This window comes from Rutidosis leptorrhynchoides, chromosome 3, assembly GCF_046630445.1.
Source record: "Rutidosis leptorrhynchoides isolate AG116_Rl617_1_P2 chromosome 3, CSIRO_AGI_Rlap_v1, whole genome shotgun sequence".
In the NCBI taxonomy this organism is placed as follows: Eukaryota; Viridiplantae; Streptophyta; class Magnoliopsida; order Asterales; family Asteraceae; genus Rutidosis; species Rutidosis leptorrhynchoides.
The window spans coordinates 694,385,452-694,403,855 of record NC_092335.1 but is presented as its reverse complement, the minus strand read 5'-3'; the positions used below and the strand labels follow the sequence as shown (position 1 = coordinate 694,403,855).

The following is an 18,404-nucleotide window of genomic DNA, read 5'->3' as shown; positions in this document are numbered from 1 at the left end:
AATATACATGTATATATACATGTGTGATTATTAAATTGAGATATATTAGTAAAACATTGAACGGATTAGTTAATATGAAAATAAGCTATGAGATCTATTTTATGAACTTGGAAATGCTATCAAGGTATTAAATGAATAATACTTTATATGAACGTATTTGTTCGATGTAAGTTTATCGACGAGATTAAGAGATAATATTAAATGATTGAATTATCAGATACATTGAATTATGATTTCGAGTCTCTGTTATGAGACCCACTTTGAATTAGAAAACCCTTACTTTTTAACGGTATTCGGAATAAATGGTAAATTGATTACAAGTAAGAACAAAGTATCACTTATTGGGAGTTAGACAAAAGTTAGTGGAGAATCGAATTTCATAATACTCGATTTATCATATAGAAGGAATAATTGGGATAAGATTCGTTGACTAGATAAACCCATTTGATATGTTATATTAAGATATATTATTTAGAAAGTTAAAGAAATTAAACTAAACATTTACGCATAAAAGAATGAAATCAAATTAAGTTTTAAAGCATAAACGTTATAGGATTTTTCGATTTTGTAAAGGATCTTAAATTATATAATTAGTTTTGAAAGGATAACTAGTATGTTATTAGATGAATATTTTAAAAATATGTATAAGATTATAAATTTTAATTTAAATTAGTCATAAAACGTTTTAATATTAAACTAATATTAATAAATAGGCTTTGATAAATAACAAGATTATGAATTATAAAAGTAAATGACCAAAACACTCAAAAGATTAAGTTACACTTTGAGTGGGTTAGTTTTTAATTAATTTAAGTCTAGTTGTTAATAATGGTACGTGTCACAAAATGTTTAATTTAAAATAAAATATTTTGACAAACAACGAGACTTTGATTTATTGAAGGAAATGACCACAACGCTCAACTTTATAAGTTATATTTTTATAAAGGTAATTTATTGTTATATAAGTCTAATTTTTGTAAAAGATACATGTCACGTAACGTAAAAGGCTAGTTTTCTAAACGTACGAAAGTGCGCACGAAAAACCGAAAGTGGTACATGAGTCGTGAGACTATGACCGTGTCATTTTTGTAAAAATTATATTTTTACCATGAGCGTAAATATAATATAATATTTAATTAATTCTAAAGATTAAATATATTAAATATTAAATAATATTAAATCTATATATAAGCTAGTTTTTTTGGACGTTCATATGTATGTATGTAAAGTTAGGCCTTTTTGGACAATTCATATATGCCGCTAATTACGGTTGCTTTTTCCTTCATCACTCCAGTGAATGGGTCCCAAAACATTCTATAAATATCAAACACGTTTTGGTTAATTTCACAATTCATATATCCACTTATCTCCCTGATTACTCTGCAATATTTATTTAATTTAATATTTTATCTATTATTAAAGATTATTATTATTAATCTATTTATATTAATATTAGTAGTAATATTATCAGTAGTATACATAAAATATTACGACGAGGTCATGAGCGGGTCATTTCAAGACAAGTTTTATGAGTAGCATAGGGCTAGGGAAATTATGGGTTATGGCTATGGAGGTGATGGGTATGGTTCATGGGTATGCCCGTGAGGTCAATTTGGTAGTTATCATCTCCGTTGCGTCTACGTACCTTTCCTACAATATTGAATCTCAATATTGATACGTTCGTGAATCCGAGGCCAACCCTACACTTGTTCAATGATGTTATATGTATTTTTACTACAAAATACAGTATGGTGAGTTTCATTTGCCTTTTTACCCTTTATATTTTTGGGCTGAGAATACATGCGCAACTTTTATAAATGTTTTACGAAATAGACACAAGTACGTGAAACTACATTCTATGGTTGAATTATCGAAATCGAATATGCCCCTTTTTATTAAGTCTGGTAATCTAAGAATTAGGGAACAGACACCCTAATTGACGCGAATCCTAAAGATAGATCTATCGGGCCCAACAAGCCCCATCCAAAGTACCGGATGTTTTAGTACTTCGAAATTTATATCATGTCCGAAGGAGGATCCCGGAATGATGGGGATATTCTTATATATGCATATTGTTAATGTCGGTTACCAGGTGTTCAATCCATATGAATGATATTTTTGTCTCTATGCATGGGACGTATGTTTATGAGAAATGGAAATATGAAATCTTGTGGTCTATTAAAATGATGGAAACGATTGTTTAAGTTAAACTAATGAACTCACCAACCTTTTGGTTGACACTTGAAAGCATGTTTATTCTCAGGTTTGAAAGAGATCTTCCGCTGTGCATTAGCTCATTTTAAAGATATTACTTGGAGTCATTCATGACATATTTCAAAAGACGTTGCATTCGAGTCGTTGAAGTTCATTAAAGATTATTATTAAGTAAATGACAGATTAGGTCATTTATAGTTTGGATATTATGAAATGGTATGCATACATGTCAACTTTCGATGTAATGAAAGATTGTCTTTTAAAAATGAATGCAATGTTTGTAAAATGTATCATTTAGAGGTCAAGTACCTCGCGATGTAATCATATGTTATTGTATTCGTCCCTATGGATTGGGTCGGGTCGTCTCAGTGATGACCCTAATTTTGGTGCATGATGATCTTGTTTATCAGATTTGTTGCAAGTTTTTTTTTTTTTTTTTTGCAATTTATAAAAATGTAAAAAGAAAAAAAATACCCTTGTTCGTTACTGTTATATTGTAGCTACTGTTATACTGTAGCAAATTTGATGATGTGGTGGGATATGATTGGTGGCATTGTCCATATTTAGTACTACGTATATATATAAATATCATGTGTTAAAAAGAGAAAGTAGATTGACTGACCCAACCAGCTTGAGCTAAGGTTCAATCAGTTTGAGAAAGTAAATGTGTTTGATTAAATGCGTAGTAATCTTAGACCACGGATAATGGTGACGCTTACGTGGAGTGAATAATGTGCACTTTTTGAGGCAAGGACTGGACCATGCCAGGGAATGGGGAGTTGTTATGGAAAACTTTTGTCAAAGAATGACATTGACGTGACATTTTATTTTTTATTTTATTTTTTGTTTTATATATTAGATTTTATTTATTAAATAAGATAAAATAAAACAATACATAAATAAAAAAAGTTACATGAATAAAAAAAAGCACAAAAAAACTTAATTGTCATTGTTGCTAGCCACGCTTTCTCTTCGGCATCCCACACCTTTTTCTTGTATATTTCTTTTTTCGATGCACTTACATAAATACATATACAAAAATAAATACACAATTTTGTCATACGCCTTTTAATATACACGAAATACATATAAAAAAATTAAATACAATATACATTTTACATATACATAATGTATACACGAAAATATACATATTAAAAATTAATTAAAATATACATATACGAAATACGTAAATAATAAAAATATCATACCACCAATTTTTTTCTTATGGCTTCGTTTCTTTCGAGTAGGCGTGTCGGGTGCTTGGGATGTCGGTTGCGATTGTGATTGTGGTTGGGAGGTCGGTTGCGTTTATTGTGACCCGAAGTGAACATATTTGGTTGACGAGCTTGTTGAAGCAACATTTGTTGTAAGTTATGTTGTTGAATTTGTAATTGTTGTTGTTGAATAAGTTGTTGTTGTTGTTGATCAAGAGTCAATCGTTGATTCGGATAGAAACTATTGAAGTTAGGATATGGCGAAGCATTCGGGTTGGATGAAGAGGCACCAAAGGAGTTTGGGTAAGATGAACCATATGTGTTCGGGATGGAAGAAGATCCCGAGTAGAGTAAGTTGGTAAACGAATTCGTTAAACCGGAGTTATCGTTTTCATTTTCGTTAACATTTGAGTTTGAGTTATTGCTGGTATTTGCCATTTGGTTTAAAAAAATAAAGATTGATGAAGAAATGAGTGGTGTTTTGTGTTGTTGAATGTATTTTATTTGTGATAGTTGTGATATATATAGAGTAAAAATAATAAGTAAAATTATTTTTTTTATTTAATTCATCTCAAGTAACGCGGGTAGTTTCTATACATGCATAAGACCACTTGTATCAATAAGACCACGGATAATGGTGACGCCTACATTATCACACCCCCAGTTAGGGCCTGGGCGAAATGTGACTTAATATCAAAATATACCAACATATTATAATAACGAGAACAATACTAAATGATAAAATCAAACTTTATTGAGAGTACGCAGCGGAAAATGAAATGTCATTACAAAGGAATAAAGTAAATGTTTAAATGCAAAAGTAAAATATGCGATAATCTCTTGATCCTATGTCCAAGTAGCATCACATAAGCAGTAGATAAGTAAGCTTGAATCAAACAGCACCTGAGACAAAACATGCTAAAGTGTCAACCAAAAAGGTTGAGTGAAGTTCATAGGTTTAACAAAAGTTTGACCGTTGTTTTAGACCACAAGATTTAGTTTGTAAAGTTGATCTCCCGCAGGATCTAAAGTTATGCCAAAGCGTGATATTTAGACTAAACGTTTAAGTTTTCCCCATGACAAGTTGTGTCTGTCCTTGTCGGTTTTAATTTCATTATCAAGTAATACAAAGACTGAGTCAAATGTATCGGGGACGTTACTCCCGATAGGCCTACCCCCAATAATTAAGCATGCCGCAGCAACAAAAAATATCACTGTAGGGACTTAGTCGGATATAGCCGGGTATAGCATAGTTTAACAGTTTGGTACTTGTGTCTAAAGTGTAAAAAGTAAAAACAGCATGTGTCTCACCCCAAGTAAAGTAAGTAAGTTTGCTAGCAATAAAGAGGGGCTATGAACTCACCTTAGTAAGTAGAGAGAAAGTTATTTCTCGGAATAGAGAGTTGAACAAGTGAGCAGAAAAGTCAGCCTCTTGACATTTAAGAGTAGTTAAGTGTTTTGCCCATGTTTGAGTTTAAGTACGTGTTTATGTATAGTTTGTTTCATTAAATTTCTATTCCTTATAAGTTTCCATACTTAGAAAGTTTCTACTTAAAGAGTGTTTTCTATTTTAGGATACTTGTCGTATTAGATCAGCTTCCAATCACCCATTTCCCTTCGAATGGCTATTTGAGATCTAGGGGCTTGAGCCATAGGACCCTTTAAATCGGAAGTCAAAACCCTCTGCCTAGAGTCTCGTAGAACCATTTGTCAAGAAAGTTCGAAGATCTATACATCTCTAATACATATTCCAAAATGTTCTTAAGTGTTATAATATAAGTAGTAGGTTATAGGTGCTAGTAATAGTAATAATGTATACATGTTAATTAATAGTATAAGTAGTATTAGGGTTTCATTAATTAGAGTTAGTTATTTAAAGTGGTATTTAATTAACTAGGGTTTAGTAATTAATGTCCTAGGATTTCATAAATTAGGGTTTAGTAAATTAGGGTTTTACTTAATGTAGTAATGATTAGGTAATGATTAGAGTTTAATAATTAAAGTGGTATTAAATAATTAGGGTTAGGTTTAATGAATTAGGGTTTAATAATTAATTAGGTTTTTAATAAAACTAGGGTTTTAATTAAAGTAGTGTAAATATATATATATATATATATATATATATATGTCGATTTATATGTATGTATATATAAGTTTATTTTGTTTCCTTTTATAAACACAAACAAGTTTCCTAAGTGTATCTAGGGTTTTAAAAATCAAAGCTTCCTTCCTTTTTTTTTTCTAGTCGAAACATACACACACATGTGTATATTTATATTTTTTTTACATGTATAGATCTAGGTTTGTTCTTATATTTATGTGTTTATGATTTTATGTGAGTATAGATTAAAACAAAGATCAAAGATTTAAGAAAATAAATTAGGGTTTTATGTTATACCTTTGAAGATTCGAAGATGACTAACGAAGAAAAGAAGAACTTGATGAAGATGGAAGATCAAAGCCTTGAATATCTTAAAGAACACCTTGAAGATTCTTGAAGATCACGAAGAACGCGAAGAACACTTGAATATTTCTTGGAAACCCTAAGGATTTCGATGGGATGGTATTGGATTCGGTTTTGGCCGAATTCAAGAGAGGGAGAGAGAGATTTTTGAGTGAGGGATGTAATTATGATTTGGTACATGGAATGGTTTAGCCTAGGGGTCTATTTATAGGGAGGATAGGAGCATTCTAGAATTAGATTTTAATAACGAATTACTTAGAGAACAAGTTGGTTTGATGAGGAGGTTATGGGGCTGATGGGTGCCAAAAATTTGGAGGGGTAGAAGGGTAATTTTGCCCTTCTAAATTGGCTAGGGTTTTATGAGCTAGGGTTTTAATATTTTCACTTAAGTCCTTGTATTTTAATTTAGCTTAATAACCCTTAATTATTCAAGTTTATTCATTTTAATTATACAAGTCTTTTTATTTATTTACTTACTCACAAAAGTTTATTAACTTATTATTTTCATTAACTTGTCAATTAATGTACGAAGTTAATTATCGTATTTTATAATTCTTAACGCTTAACTTTTATCGATTAAAGTTTAATTATTAAGTTTAATTATTTTATTGGGCATTTAGTAAGGAAAAGTATTGAATGGAAAAATGAGAAATATATAATGGAAAAATGAGAGTCGTTATAGTACCTCCCCGTTATTGAAAACTTAGTCCCGGAGTTTTTAGGTAGTTTCCTCGTTTGCATCAGCAGTTGAGAAGAGATGGGGATATTTCCGTTTCATGTGGTCTTTGCATTCCCAGGTATATTCGGGGCCTCTACGCGAATTCCACCGGACTTTAACGATAGGTATGTTGCTTTTATGCGTTTGTTTGACTTCCCCTTCCATGATTTCTATAGGTTCTTCAACGAAATGCATTTGCTCATTAATGCGAATATCATCCAGAGGAATAACGAGTGTGTCATCAGCAAGACACTGTTTAAGATTTGAGACATGAAACACATCATGTACTTGACTGAGTTCGGTTGGTAGTTCTAATCGATATGCCACAGGACCGAATCTTTCAGTGATTGTGAAAGGTCCTACATATCGTGGACTGAGTTTACTTCGCTTACCGAAGCGAACAACACCTTTCCAAGGGGATACTTTCAACATGAGTTTATCTCCAACTTGGTATTCGATGTCTTTTTGTTTCTTATCGGCATAGCTCTTCTGTCGGCTACGGGCAGTTTCTAAATGTTGCTTAATCTGAACGATCTTTTCAGTAGTTTCATGGATAATTTCGGGACCAACTATATGTCTGTCCTCAAGTTCATCCCAACACAGAGGGGATCTACACTTCCGTCCATATAAAGCTTCAAAAGGTGCAGCTTTAATGCTAGAGTGATAACTGTTATTGTAGGAAAATTCAATCAAAGGTAGGTGTCTATCCCAATCTTTGCCGAAATCAATTGCGCAAGCACGTAGCATATCTTCCATGGTTTGGATAGTCCGTTCACTTTGACCATCAGTTTGAGGATGATAGGCTGTACTCATGTCTAGTTGAGTTCCAAGAGCAGATTGTAAAGTTTTCCAGAATCTAGAAACAAATCGACTGTCGCGATCAGAAATAATCGAGATAGGAACACCATGACGTGAGACGATTTCTTTAATATAAAGCTGTGCTAATCTCTCCATCTTGTCGGTTTCCTTGATCGGTATGAAATGTGCAGATTTAGTAAGGCGATCAACTACGACCCAAATAGTATCATTACCGTTCGCAGTCTTCGCTAACTTAGTAACAAAGTCCATAGTGATACATTCCCACTTCCACTGCGGAATATCTGGTTGTGTCAACAGACCAGAAGGCTTTTGATGCTTGGCCTTGACCTTCAAACAAGTAAGACACTTACTAACATAAGTAGCAATGTCGGCTTTCATGTTAGGCCACCAGTAGAATTGCTTCACATCGTGATACATCTTACTGGAACTGGGATGAATAGAACACTAGTCTTATGAGCTTCATCCAAGACTAGTTCACGGAGATTACCGAAACGAGGAACCCAAATTCTGTTGCCAAAATACCGTGTACCATTAGCTTTCACTTGAAGTTGGTTCTCAAAACTAATGGGTCCTTCACCTTCGATAAGTGTCGGTTTAATGGCTTCCAATTGAGCTTCACAGATTCGTGAGATAAGATTTGATTTGATTTTCAGGTTTAGAGCACGAACACGTTTAACATCGTCTTTCCGACTAAGGGCATCGGCAACTACATTCGCCTTGCCAGGATGATACTTCAGCTCACAGTGATAATCGTTCAATAACTCGAGCCATCGGCTTTGCCTCATGTTCAGCTGTTTTTGATCAAAGATGTATCGAAGACTTTTATGATCAGTGTACACCGTAAAATGGGTACCATACAAATAATGTCTCCATATCTTTAATGCAAATACCACGGCACCTAACTCAAGATCATGTGTGGTATAGTTTTCTTCATGTTTCTTCAACTGCCTAGATGCATAAACGATAACTTTCTCACGTTGCATTAAAACACAACCAAAGCCTTGCTTCGAAGCATCGCAGTAAACAACAAAATCATCAGTACCTTCAGGTAAAGATAGAATCGGGGCTGTGGTCAATTTCTCCTTCAGAATCTTGAAAGCAGATTCCTGTTCTTCGGACCACTCAAATTTCTTCCCTTTTTGAGTTAGCTTGGTAAGAGGTTTAGCAATGAGAGAAAAATATTTTATGAACCTTCGATAGTAACCGGCAAGTCCCAAAAACTGGCGAATATGTTTCGCAGTCTTTGGTATCTCCCAGTTCCGAATAGCAGTGATCTTAGCTGGATTGACATGTATTCCTTCTCTATCAACTACATGTCCAAGAAATTGTACGGTTTTGAGCCAAAACTCGTATTTAGAAAATTTAGCATAGAGTTGTTCCTTTCTTAAGAGTTCAAGAATCATACGCAAATGTTGCTCATGTTCTTTCTCACTCATGGAATAGATCAAAATATCGTCAATGAACACAATAACGAATTTATCGAGGTTAGGCTTGCAGACACGATTCATAAGATCCATGAATACATCAGGAGCATTGGTCAAAACAAAAGGCATGACACAGAGTTCATAATGTCCATATCGAGTACGAAAAGCAGTCTTAGGAATATCAGATTCCTTGACTTGGAGTTGGTGATAACCAGATCTCAAATCAATCTTTGAATAGACGCTTGACCCTTGAAGTTGGTCGAATAGATCATCAATACGCGGCAACGGATAATGGTTCTTGATAGTAAGCTTGTTAAGTTCACGATAATCTATACACATCCTTAACGTACCATCTTTCTTCTTAACAAACAGAATAGGAGCTCCCCATGGGGACGAGCTAGGACGAATGAAACCTTTATCCAATAGTTCTTGGAGCTGATTGGATAATTCCTTCATCTCGGAGGGTGCTAAACGATACGGCGCTTTAGCAATAGGAGCAGCACCAGGAGTTAAATCAATTTGAAATTCAACTTGTCGAGGAGGTGGAAGACCAGGAAGATCCTCGGGAAACACATTGGGAAAGTTTTTAACCACTGGTACATCTTCAATACGCTTCTCTTTCGATTCAATCATCTTAACGTGAGCTAGAATAGCTGGATAACCTTTCATAAGGTATTTACGAGTTTTAATACAGGAGATGATGTTGAGATTGGAATCACTCTTTTCACCTTGGATGATGAGAGTCTCTCCATTTCCCAATGGAACATTAACAGTTTTATCGTAACACATGATGGCAGCATGTAATGGACGTAACCAATCTATTCCGACTACAACGTCAAAACTTCCGAGCTCGACCGGAAAAAGGTCTATCTTAAATTTCTTATTGGCTAAGATTAAGTTGCAGTTTTTATAGATTTTATTGACTTGCATGATCTTTCCGTTGGCTACTTCTACTAATCGTTTAGTTTCTAAGGGTTGAGGCTTTTCAGTAAATAGGGTACAAAAATCACTAGACACTTAACTTCGATCGGCACCAGTATCGAATAAAATAGTTGCATAAAAATTATTAACAAGATACGTACCCGTGATGACTTCATCCTCATCTCGGGCTTCAGCAGCAGTGATAACAAACGCACGACCCTTCACAGTAGTAGCATTAGCTCCAGTAGCGGGATTATCCTTCTTCTTAGGTCAATTAGGACTAATGTGTCCCTTTTCTCCACAAGTATAGCAGGTTGGAGGAGCTTTGGCTGGAACAATAGCCTTATCCTTTGGAGGAGTCTTACACGTCTTAGCAACGTGTCCCACTTTCTTACACAACGTACAAACCGGAGTACACTTCCCCGGGTGATGCCTCTCACAACGAATACAGAAGGGATAAGTACCCTTATAATTCGACCTTATGTTATCCGCAGGCTTCTTATTATCATTCTGAGCCGAACCTTGAGATGGCTCAAACTTCCTCTTACCATCATTACCCTTGGTTTCAACCTGCTTATTGGCCAACGCTCTTCTTCTCTTGGCCAACATTAGATTTTGTGCCATAAGAATCACAGTATCCAGAGTAACCTTCTCGGCAGCTATAACATCCCCTTGAACATCCTCGGGAAGACCTTCGATATACCGCTCAATTCTTCTAGCTTCGGTAGGAAACATTTCAGGACATAGAGTAGAAAGTTCCAAATAACGATTGGTATAGTTCTCAATATCAGTATCCTTGACCTTGAGTTCCCAGAACTCAACTTCAAGTTTCTGAACTTGGCTCCTCGGGCAAAATTTATTGACCATCATGCTTTTGAGTTCGTCCCATGGAATTGCATTAGCATTATCAATTCCTACGGACTTGGCATGAGCAGTCCACCAAGTTAAAGCATTACCACCCAATGAGATAGTGGCATACTTTACTCGATCGTCATCTCCACAGTTACAAATACGAAAAATAGATTCCATCTTTTCGAACCAACGGACTAGTTCTACAGCTTCCTCTGTTCCCTTAAATGCAGGAGGATGACAGTTTGAAAAATCCTTGTAGGAACAAGGTTTCGGTTGAGGATTAACATTGTTAGCTTGGTTGTTGCCTTGTGCGGCAGTGAGTAGCTGTTGGAATTGCTCAGTAGTCAAGACGATATTGTTAACAGTAGGTGCAGCTGGACGAACCATGATGTCGCTACATAAGTGAACATAAGTCGGATAAGTTAACAAATTATAGGGTTGAGCAATTACAAGTAGGAATAAGATAAAGTATTAATATCACATGATATAAATAAAACACTTTATTTTATTAAGGAACGAGGCATTAAATAAGCCTTAATACACGATTCGGAATTAGAAATAGTTTTAAGGCATAGCCTTTACATAGATGGTAAAATAGGAAAGATAACTAAAGAATATTAAGATTAAAATAGTCTTCATATTTCTTCTTCTCGTCCTCAAACTGCTTCATCACTTTTTCCATGTTATCCTTCACAAGTTTATCTAACCTTTCAGTTTGAGAGTCGAGAGATTCTTTGATATTTTCCTTCAAGATTTTGTTTTTTTTTCTAGGTTGTTTAGACGCACTTCTATTCGAGCAACATGACGTCTACTAAACTCCCTATTCTTCTCACAGCTACTCTGAAGGTTGATGATATCAGTCTTCACCCTTACATGCTTCTCGTTATTACAGAATAATGGACTGGTAGCGGGTTCGGGTTGCTTCCTCTTTAGAGTTGAGATTTCAGACGATTCTTCCATAGGCTCTTTTTCGGGTTCATAATTGGAGAAGTCGCTGTCGTAGTTAGGGAGGTTTTGAAGAGCATCCCATTCAGGAGTACTCATCGGTTTATGTACCAATGAATGAAAAGAGCCAGAGTTAGCAGATTCAGCAGGGCTTTCTCCGTCGCTTTCAGATCTTTGAGTTGGGTGAATTTCAGGATGAGAAGGTAGTGTATCTGGACTATAGTTTGGTGAAGCAGGACTGTAAGAAGGACTTCGAACAGGTCTTGATGTTTCAGAGTGTCCAACACCTACTTCGGTAGTAGGGTTGTGATTTACCTTGTTGGGCTTGTTAACGCTTGAGCTTGACATCCTATTATTATTAAAGAGACTTTGATTAGAATATTTTAGTCAAGTTTTGGAAAGCATAAATGTTAAGATTATAGGGCAATCCTAAGTGATTTAAAGTCTAAGGCAGGAAAGGTTATAGTTTCCTAGATTGCTAAGGCACCCTAGCTAGCAAATAAGGCACACATAAAGATGCAATCCTGGTTCTCTATAACAGCCTGGTTATGCTCTGATACCAATCTATCACACCCCCAGTTAGGGCCTGGGCAAAATGTGACTTAATATCAAAATATACCAACATATTATAATAACGAGAACAATACTAAATGATAAAATCAAACTTTATTGAGAGTACACAGCGGAAAATGAAATGTCGTTACAAAGGAATAAAGTAAATGTTTAAATGCAAAAGTAAAATATGCGATAATCTCTTGATCCTATGTCCAAGTAGCATCATATAAGCAGTAGATAAGTAAGCTTGAATCAAACAGCACCTGAGACAAAACATGCTAAAGTGTCAACCAAAAAGGTTGACTGAAGTTCATAGGTTTAACAAAAGTTTGACCGTTGTTTTAGACCACAAGATTTAGTTTGTAAAGTTGATCTCCCGCAGGATCTAAAGTTATGCCAAAGCGTGATATTTAGACTAAACGTTTAAGTTTGCCCCATGACAAGTTGTGTCTGTCCTTGTCGGTTTTAATTTCATTATCAAGTAATACAAAGACTGAGTCAAATGTATCGGAGATGTTACTCCCGGTAGGCCTACCCTCAATAATTAAGCATGCCGCAGCAACTAAAAATATCACTGTAGGGACTTAGTCGGACATAGCCGAGTATAGCATAGTTTAACAGTTTGGTACTTGTGTCTAAAGTGTAAAAAGTAAAAACAGCATGTGTCTCACCCCAAGTAAAGTAAGTAAGTTTGCTAGCAGTAAAGAGGGGCTATGAACTCACCTTAGTAAGTAGAGAGAGAGTTATTCCTCGGAATAGAGAGTTGAACGAGTGAGCAAAAAAGTCAACCTATTGACATTTAAGAGTAGTTAAGTGTTTTGCCCATGTTTGAGTTTAAGTACGTGTTTATGTATAGTTTGTTTCATTAAATTTCTATTCCTAGTAAGTTTCTATACTTAGAAAGTTTCTACTTAAAGAGTGTTTTCCATTTTAGGATACTTGTCGTATTAGATCAGCTTCCAATCACCCCTTTCCCTTCGAATGGCCATTTGAGATCTAGGGGCTTGAGCCATAGGAACCTTTAAATCAGAAGTCCAAACCCTCTGCCTAAAGTTTAGTAGAACCATTCGTCAAGAAAGTTCGAAGATCTATACATCTCTAATATATATCCCAAAATGTTCTTAAGTGTTATAATATAAGTAGTAGGTTATAGGTGCTAGTAATAGTAATAGTGTATACATGTTAATTAATAGTATAAGTAGTATTAGGGTTTCATTAATTAGAGTTAGTTATTTAAAGTGGTATTTAATTAACTAGGGTTTAGTAATTAATGTCCCAGGGTTTCATAAATTAGAGTTTAGTAAATTAGGGTTTTACTTAATGTAGTAATGATTAGGTAATGATTAGGGTTTAATAATTAAAGTGGTATTAAATAATTAGGGTTAGGTTTAATGAATTAGGGTTTAATAATTAATTAGGTTTTTAATAAACTAGGGTTTTAATTAAAGTAGTATAAGTTAAATTAGGATTTAGGGTTTTAGTACGTATATGTATATGTAATCGTGTATATATATATATATATATATATATGAATACAAAAATTTATTTTTTTACAAGTATATATATATATATATATATATGTCGATTTATATGTATGTATATATAAGTTTATTTTGTTTCCTTTTATAAACACAAACAAGTTTCCTAAGTGTATCTAGGGTTTTAAAAATCAAAGCTTCCTTCCTTTTTTTTTTCTTTTCTAGTCGACACATACACACACATGTGTATATTTATATTTTTTTTTTACATGTATAGATCTAGGTTTGTTCTTATATTTATGTGTTTATGATTTTATGTGAGTATAGATTAAAACAAAGATCAAAGATTTAAGAAAATAAAATAGGGTTTTATGTTATACCTTTGAAGATTCGAAGATGACTAACGAAGAAAAGAAGAACTTGATGAAGATGGAAGATCAAAGCCTTGAATACCTTGAAGAACACCTTGAAGATTCTTGAAGATCACGAAGAACGCGAAGAACACTTGAATATTTCTTGGAAACCCTAAGGATTTCGATGGGATGGTGATGGATTCGGTTTTGGCAGAATTCAAGAGAGGGAGAGAGAGATTTTTGAGTGAGGGATGTAATTATGATTTGGTACATGGAATGGTTTAGCCTAGGGGTCTATTTATAGGGAGGATAGGAGCATTCTAGAATTATGTTTTAATAAGGAATTACTTAGGAAATAAGTTGGCTTGATGAGGAGGTTATAGGGGTGATGGGTGCCGAAAATTTGGAGGGGTAGAAGGGTAATTTTGCCCTTCCAAATTGGCTAGGGTTTAATGAGCTAGAGTTTTAATATTTTCACTTAAGTCCTTATATTTTAATTTAGCTTAATAACTCTTAATTATTCAAGTTTATTCATTTTAATTACACAAGTCTTTTTATTTATTTACTTACTCACAAAAGTTTATTAACTTATTATTTTCATTAACTTGTCAATTAATGTACGAAGTTAATTATCGTATTTTATAATTCTTAACGCTTAACTTTTATCGATTAAAGTTTAATTATTAAGTTTAATTATTTTATTGGGCATTTAGTAAGGAAAAGTATTGAATGGAAAAATGAGAAATATATAATGGAAAAATGAGAGTCGTTATATATGTGGAGTGAAAGATGTGAACTTTTTGGGGCAAGTCAGTGACTGGACCATGCCAGGGAAAGGGGAGTTGTTATTGTGGGGGGCTTTTGTTAAAGGTTAACAGTGACGTGATATTTAATTTTTAATTCTTTTTTGGTTATTTTAATTAATTTTTATTTATTAAATAAGATAAAATGTAACGTATCATATATAAATAAAAATAAGTTACGTTAATAAAAAAAATTACATTAAAAAAAACGTTACATACAAAAAAAGTTACATTAATAAAAAAACATTACATTAAAAAAAACATTACATGAATTAAAACAATAAAATACTAGTTTGTAGATCGAAAGTTTGGTGGGAGGTCCCAAATATGAGCCGTTAAATCTTCACGTAGTTGATCGTGTACGTTTCGATCACGAATTTCCTTTTCTCGTGATCTTCGATCTTTGACTCTTCTCCTAATATTACGATGGGGCCTTTTTTCGGGTTTATCAAACCATTCTTGTTCCCAAGTACTCAAGGCAAAACCGTTATCTTCTTGTATCATGTTGTGCATAACAATGTAACTGTACATTATCTTTCTCATCTTGTTAACGCCCATAACTCGTGCCGGAGTTTTTAAAATTGCAAACCTACTACCTTGTAAAACACCAAATGTACGCTCTACGTCCTTTCGAGCACTCGCTTGAAATCTAGTAAATTTGACTCGTGGCTCATCAATAGGCGTCGAGTATCCCTTTATTAAGGTTGTCCAATCAGGATAAATCCCGTCCGCTAAGTTGTAACCAAAGGGATAGACTTGTCCATTTACTTCAAACAGAGACAGTGCAGCTGTATCCTTTTTGAGTTAATCAAACAACGGAGAGTGATTCAACACATTTATGTTGTTGTTTGAACCAGCCATTCCAAAAAACGAATGCCATATCCACATATCGTATGAAGCAACCGCTTCAAGCATGATCGTAAGGTGACCGTGATCACCTCTAGCATATTGACCTTTCCATCCAACGAGACAATTTTTCCAAGCCCAATGCATACAGTCAATACTACCCAACATTCCTTTAAAACTATGTTTCTCCTCGTGCGCCAAATACAACGGAGTAACGTCAGTTGCCGTCAGCTTTCGCAAATATTCTCGGCCATATAAATCAATTATACACTTGCAAAAATTATTTAAGCAAACATATCCCGTTTTCTCCACCATTTTTATATATTCATCAAAAATATCAGCGGATGTTCCATAACGCACAAGTTATTTTATGATACGTAGTAAAACCAAGACGTCCATGTGCATCCGGACGTTGTTGGAAAAATACAAAGTGTTTAGGAGCATTATTAGTATAAGAGTGATTGAGAATACCGTCTTTGATACGTAGAAATAAATTAATTCGCATCTGAAATCGTCTCTTGAAAACGTCGTCTGGAAACGCCGGATTTTGCAAAAAGTAGTCGTTCCACAAAAGGAGACCCGCAGCTTCACGATCTCTATTAATAAAAGGTCGTGGGTTCCATTGCACCCGAGTTCTTCTAGGTGGGCTTTCCTCCTCTTCGTCGGACGAGGTGCTATCGAATAGCAAATCTAGACTAGCGGCTAAAAACTCCATTTTTTGTTGATAAAAACGAATGTGTTTATGTTTATATAATTTGAATTGATAAGTAGAAAGTATAAGAAATGTGTGAAATGAATGGTTAAATGTGTATGTATTTATAGGGAAAAAAAGAAAAAAAATGCAACGGCTACATCTCAACGGGTATAAATCCTCCACCAATCAGATTAAGACACGTGTGCAAATCGCCATCCCTCACCCCCGTGATCCAGCGACAAACGCCGCCGCACAAACGCCCATTTCTGGCTTTTGTGGTGGCGTTTGTGGCGGAATACGGCTCTATGCCGCCGCGTTATCCATGGTCTAAGTAGAAACGCTTGTTACTTGCCTAGTCCTCACAAAGAAATACCAGTTTTCAAGTAGTGAGGCGTCACTTGGTGGTGTTACTTTGGCGTTTGTTGAAAAGAGACGGTAGAAGAAACACACGTTTTTTTTATTATTATTTATTTATTAATTTAAAAATATTATTTTTATCCCCTTTTAATACTTAACCCAATTATATTTTAACACATCATCACAATACTCCTAATAAACACCAAAAAGAAACACCGCCACTACTTTACTCAAAAAAGAAACACGTCATACTCATCCAAAAAGTGCAAAAAGTCAAGTGACCCGAGCAAGAAATGCCCCATCCAATACAAGTGGTCTAAGCATAAAAAAGTTAAATTATTATTCTTAGCAATTCTAGAAAATGTAAAAAATAAGCGTAAGAAACGAACAATTTTTTCCATAATTCACAGTGCAACAAAATTCTTTTTAGAAAATTAGATTGGTGAATTTGAGCTTTTAGTCGCAACTTTGATTTAGTTTGAATTAATATTTATCTATGGTGAATACGGTGAGCAAAAAGCTGAAGTCAAAATACATATGATTTCCGTGCTACTCACGAGTCAAATCATCGGCTAAGAGAGCACATACGCTAGACCATGCAGCGCAAACATACATCAAGAGCAACTATAGGCAAACAAGCGATGACACAAGACCTGCATAAAAGACTGAAATCTGCCATCCACAGATAAAGCACAAACAAATAAAGAGAGCACAACACGATCCCGACATTATACGATCACTAGCCAGCGCTACAGCCTGCAAAGCAACTATGACAGACAAAAAACAGACCCGACATGATGCTATTTACTTTTGTCAGCTTTTCAAGTGAAATAGTACAATCAGAATCAGGCACGATATCTTTGTCCTATTATGTGAAACCTATGGAACAAATGCATTTCAGCTTAGAGTGTTAACTCTTCATTTCAAGGGAGCGACTTTCATTCTAGAAATACACATTACAACCATACTAGACCATCAATTCATAATTCTTTAGTATCAGCCCGCGCAATCATATTATACGGTATTCTACCCGCGCTACCGAACTAACCACAGGACAAGCTTTACTTAAACGATTACAGGTAACGTCCTATGAACATTAATCCTAATACCTCTCGAGAGCCTTCAATACCGGTTATCACGGTGATGGTGGGTCGATGTTTAACCACCCCCGTTGAGATCTTCATCTCGCAGTGATGTTATTCACGGTAATCTGACCGAAGAGTTAAACTTGAAAGACCCTTAAATCCCCCTCTTTGTTGTCAAGTATGGATTGAACCATTGAGTCTATTATATGCTTGATCACTATTTATAAGTGAAATGTTGATATCTTATGTTGAGAGGTATGGATCATCAGTCTATCTAAAACAATTGGCAATTGATGTTGCAGATGCAATTTCTATTTAACTAAAAATCGACCTCGTTTCCATCAAAATAAGTTTAAGAAATTTCTTAAATATGTGAAAAGTAATTGGCACGCAGTGAACAACATCTGTAGGTAACCACTGATCTATCCTTCATTTCATTATAGATTTATGTTAATATTTATTTAACTTGTTAAAATAGTGTGTTTGTTTTATAAAAAAAACCAAAAAAGGCAAAATAGTGGTTAGGAGTAAACTATTAACCCAAGGCAATTTAGGCTAATCCAAAGCTAAGAATCATATTCCCAAAAAACTCTCAGTTGAATATATATACGGAGTATTATACTGTATAATATATGAATTCTTTAAACTTACCTTATCACTGT

The 18,404-nt window shown here is 34.5% G+C and overlaps 1 protein-coding gene across 1 annotated transcript; it reads right to left on the bottom strand.

Annotated features, from left to right (window-relative positions):
- Positions 1–15,048: 15,048 nt before the first annotated feature.
- On the bottom strand, positions 15,049–16,321 carry LOC139902756 (uncharacterized). Its single transcript, XM_071885357.1, has 3 exons — positions 16,078–16,321; positions 15,664–15,851; positions 15,049–15,555 (listed from the first exon to the last, which is right to left on the bottom strand). The coding sequence occupies exons 1-3, from the start codon at positions 16,319–16,321 to the stop codon at positions 15,049–15,051; spliced, it is 939 nt and encodes a 312-aa protein (XP_071741458.1).
- Positions 16,322–18,404: the final 2,083 nt, after the last annotated feature.